This window comes from Mandrillus leucophaeus, unplaced genomic scaffold (assembly GCF_000951045.1).
Source record: "Mandrillus leucophaeus isolate KB7577 unplaced genomic scaffold, Mleu.le_1.0 Scaffold42, whole genome shotgun sequence".
Taxonomy (NCBI): Eukaryota; Metazoa; Chordata; class Mammalia; order Primates; family Cercopithecidae; genus Mandrillus; species Mandrillus leucophaeus.
Genome location: NW_012104476.1, coordinates 3,895,182 through 3,899,704, shown reverse-complemented (window position 1 = coordinate 3,899,704; position 4,523 = coordinate 3,895,182). Strand labels below are relative to the sequence as shown.

General features: G+C 61.9%; 1 protein-coding gene across 1 annotated transcript; it reads left to right on the top strand.

Moving 5' to 3' along the window:
- Positions 1-1,601: 1,601 nt before the first annotated feature.
- Positions 1,602-3,983, top strand: LOC105548726 (putative uncharacterized protein encoded by LINC00174; the record flags this gene model as incomplete). Its single annotated transcript, XM_011992900.1, is given in 4 exon segments — positions 1,602-2,209; positions 2,443-2,595; positions 2,728-3,044; positions 3,946-3,983. Coding segments are annotated over 4 exon segments (1,116 nt in total), but the record flags the coding sequence as incomplete, so codon positions are not given.
- Between the last annotated feature and the right edge of the window lie 540 nt (positions 3,984-4,523).

Below are 4,523 nucleotides of genomic sequence, written 5' to 3'. Positions count from 1 at the left end.
CTGCCTCACAACAACCACGTTCGGCCCAGCTACTTTCCAGCTTCTGGCAGCCTTTGTAGGCCCCAGGTTCCTCTAAGTCAGGCCTTCCAGGCCCCACCTTCGGCTCCCCGGCAGCCTGGAGAGGCCCAGCTCCTGCCTGACAACGGCCTCTCCAGGCCAAGCTCTTGCTTTGTGTCACCCTCCCCTGGCCATGTTTCTGCCTGCCTGGTGGCAGCCTCGACACACCCAGCTCCTGCCTCCCGATGGCCTCTTTAGGCTCATCTCATGCCTCACCGTGGCCTCCTGCAGGCCAGGCTCCTGCTCTTCAGCGGCCTCTGCAAGCCTGGGTCCTGTATCCCGATGGCCTCTTTAGGCCCAGCTTGTCCCTCGCAACGGTCTCTTTAGGCCCAGCTTTTCCCCTGTGGCAGCCTCTCCAGGCCCAAATCAGCCTCCCGCGGCCCAGTGGTTGCCTCCCGGCCTCCTCTCCAGGCCCAGCTCTCTCTTATGGCTGCGCCTACAGGCCCAGCCTCTGTCTCCAGCCTCTTTTGACTTAGCTCCTGCCCAGCTCCTGGCAGCCTTCGTAGGCCCGAAACCTCCTCTGGTGCAGATCTCCAGGCCCAACGCTTGCCTTGCAGCAGCCTTCCCAGGCCCAGATCTTGCCTCATGGTGGCCTTCCCCGGCCACGTTCCTGCCGGCCTCCCGGTAGCCTCAACAAGCCCGGCTCCTGCCTCATACTGGCCTCTCCAGGCCCAGCTTCCGCCCACCCCGATGGCGTATCCCGGCCCAAGGCTTTCTCAAACCAGCCCCACAAGGCCCAGCTCTTGCCTATCGTTGGCCCCTGGAGGCACAGCCTTTGACTCCTCCCAGTGGACCCACCAGCCCCAGCTCTTGCCTCAGCGTGGCCACCTCAGGCCAAGCAACTGCCTCTTGGCAGCCTCCATGGGCCCAGCTCTTGCCTCTCGGCATCCTCTCCAGGCCCAGAACGGTTTCCAGCCAGCCTCTCCCAGCCCAGCTCTCCCTCCCGGCTGCGTCTGCTGGCCCAGCTCCTGCCTCACGACAACCACGCTCAGCCCAGCTCCTGCCCAGCTCCTGGCAGCCTTTGTAGGCCCCAGGCTCCTCTAAGTCAGGCCTTCCAGGCCCCACCTTTGGCTCCCTGGCGGCCTAGAGAGGCCCAGCTCCTGCCTGACAATGGCTTCTCCAGGCCCAGCTCTTGCCTTGCATCGGCCTCCCCAGGCCATGTTTTCCCCTTCCTGGCGGCAGCCTCGACAAACCCAGCTCCTGCCTTCCGATGGCCTCTTTAGGTTCATCTCGTGCCTCACCGCGGGCTCCTGCAGGCCAGGCTCCTCCCCTTTGGCGGCCTCTGCAGGCCCGGCTCCTGTGTCCTGATGGCCTCTTAAGGCCCAGCTTGTCCCTCACAACAGTCTCTTTAGGCCCAACTTTTCCCCTGTGGCGGCCTCTCCAGGCCCAAGTCGGCCTCCTGTGGCCCGGTGGCTGCCTCCCGGCCTCCTCTAGAGGCCCAGCTCTCTCTCGCAGCTGCGCCTACAGGCCCAGCCTCTGTCTCCAAACAGCCTCTTTTGACTTGGCTCCTGCCCAGCTCCTGGCAGCCTTGGTAGGCCTGAAACCTTCTCCGGTCCAGATCTCCAGGCCCAGCTCTTGCCTTGCAGTGGCCTTCCCAGGCCCAGATCTTGCCTCACAGCGGCCTTCCCCAGCCATGTTCCTGCCGGCCTCCCAGCAACCTCAACAAACCCGGCGCCTGCCTCACACTGGCCTCTCTAGGCCCAGCTCATGCCTCACGGTGACTTCTCCAGGCCCAGCTCGAGCCCACCCCGATGGCGTCTCCTGGCCCAAGACTTTCTCAAGTCAGCACCTGCAGGCCCAGCTCCTGCCTCCCACTGATGGCCTGTGCAGGCCCAAAGTGTCCTGAAGTCGGTCTCGCCAGGCCCAGCTCCTGCCTGTTGTTGGCTCCTGGAGGCATGGCCTCTGCCTTCTCCCAGTGGACGCCCCCCAGGCTCAGCTCTTGCCTCAGCGTGACCACCTCAGGCCAAGCTCCTGCCTCTTGGCAGCCTCCACGGGCCCAGCTCTTGCCTCTCGGCATCCCGTCCAGGCCCAGAACTGTTTTCAGCCAGCCTCTCCGGGCCCAGCTCTCCCTCCCGGCTGCGTCTGCCGGCCCAGCTCCTGCCTCACAACAACCACATTTGGCCCAGCTCCTGCCCAGCTCCTGGCAACCTTTGTAGGCCCCAGGCTTCTCTAAGTCAGGCCTTCCAGGCCCCATCTTCAGCTCCCCAGTGGCCTGGAGAGGCCCAGCTCCTGCCTGACAACGGCCTCTCCAGGCCAAGCTCTTGCCTCGTGTCAGCCTCCCCTGGCCATGTTTCCGCCTGCCTGGCGGCAGCCTTGACAGACCCAACTCCTTCCTCCTGATAGCCTCTTTAGGCTCATCTTGTGCCTCACCGTGGCCTTCTGCAGGCCAGGCTCCTGCCCTTCAGTGGCCTCCGCAGGCTCGGCTCCTGTGTCCCAATGGCCTCTTAAGGCCCAGCTTGTCCCTCGCAACGGTCTCTTTAGGCCTAGCTTTTTCCCTGTGGCGGCCTCTGCAGTCCCAACTCGGCTTCCCGCGGCCCAGTGGCTGCCTCTCAGCCTCCTCTCCAGGCCCAGCTCTCCCTCGCAGGCCCAGTCCCTGTCTCCAAACAGCCTCTTTTGACTCGGCTCCTGTCCAGCTCCTGGCAGCCTTCGTAGGCCCAAAACCTCCTCCAGGCCCAGATCTTGCCTCACAGCAGCCTTCCCAGGCCCAGCTCTTGCCTCACGGCGGCCTTCCCCAGCCACGTTCCTGCCGGCCTCCTGGCAGCCTCAACAAGCTCAGATCCTGCCTCACACTGGCCTCTCCAGGCCCAGCTCCCGCCCATCCCGACAGTGTCTCCCGGCCCAAGGCTTCCTCAAGTCAGCCCCTCCAGGCCCAGCTCCTGCCTCCCGCCAATGGCCTGTGCAAGCCCAAAGCATCCTGAAGTCGGCCTCGCCAGGCCCAGCTCCTGCCTGTCGTAGGCCCCTGGAGGCATGGCCTCTGCCTTCTCCCAGTGGACCCCCCAGGCCCAGCTCTTGCCTCACATTGGCCTTCCCAGGCCATTTTTGTGCCTTCCTCTTTACAGCGTCTCCAAGCCCTGTTCATGCTTTTCATCAGTTTCTAGAGGCCCAACTCCATTTTTCCAATATACTATTTAGGTCCTGCTCTTGCCTTTCAGTTGTCTCTCCAGACCAAGACCTTTCTCATGTCAGTCTCACCAGGCCTAGCTCCTGTGTCTGGTAGGCCTTTAATGGCTCCGCTTTTGCCTCACGGCCGCCTTCCAGCTCCTGTTTAACGGCGGCCTCCCATGTCCCACCTTCTGTCTTCCTCTGGCCACTCCAGGCCCAGCTTCTTCCTTGGTGCCCTTTTTAAGCCCATAGTTTTTTCCAGTCAAGCTCTCCAGGCCCAGCTTGTGCCTCTGAGTGTCCTCTAGGATCTCAGCTTCTTCCTAACAGTGACCACTTTAGACTCAGCTCATCCTTACTGGGACCTCTTCAAGCCATGCTCCTGCTCTTGGCAACCTCTAGTGGCCCAGCTTCTGCCTCACAGCTGCCTCTCCCTGCATGCCTAGCTCCTGCCTCTTTGGGGCCCTTACAGGCCTAAAAGTTTCTTAATTTGTTCTTCTCAGGCCCAGCTCCTGCCTTCTGGTGGCCTCTACAGGCCTGGCTTCATCCTTTCAATGGCCTCTTTAGGCCCAGCTCCTTCCTCCCGTCGGCCTCTCCAGGACCAAAACGTCCTTAAGTCAACCTCACCAGGCCCAGGTCCTGCCTCCTTGCAGCCTTCAGACGCCCAGCTTTTGCCTGCCAATGGCCTCTTTAGCCCTACCTCCTGCCTTTCACCAGTCTCTCCAGGCTTAGCTCCTTTCTCTTTACAGCCTCTGCAGGCCTAAAACTTCCTCAATTTGGCATCTCCAGGCCCAGCTCTTGCCTCCTGGCAGCCTCTGCAGGCCTAGCTCAAGCCTTACAACAGCCTCTTTACCCCCAGCTCCTTTCTCCCAGTGGCCTTTCCAGGCCTAGAACTTCTTCATGTTGACCTCACCAGGCCCAGCTCCTGCCTTCCGGCAGCCTCTACAAGTTTAGCTCCTGCCTCCCAGGGATCTCTCCAGGCCCCAGACTTTCTCAAGTTGACCTCACCAGGCCCAGCTTCTGCCTCTCGTCAGCCTTCCAAGAGCCAGCTTTTGCTTCACGTCTGCCTTCCAAGTCCCAGCTCCTGTTTTACGGTGGCCCCCTGAGGCCCAGCTCCTGCTTCCCGGTGGCCTCTTTTGGCCCAGCTCTTGCCTTACCACGGCCTTCCAGACCAAGTTCCTGCCTTTTAGCAACCACTACAGGCCCAGCTCTTGCCTCCTTTCAAGAACCAACTCCTGCCTAATGGCGGCCTCCCGAGGGCAACTTTCTGCCTCATGTCAGCCTCTCCATGCCCTGGTGGACTCTGCAGGCCCTGCTTCTGCCTTACATTGGCCCTTTTATAAAGACCCAACTCCTGCCTCACAACA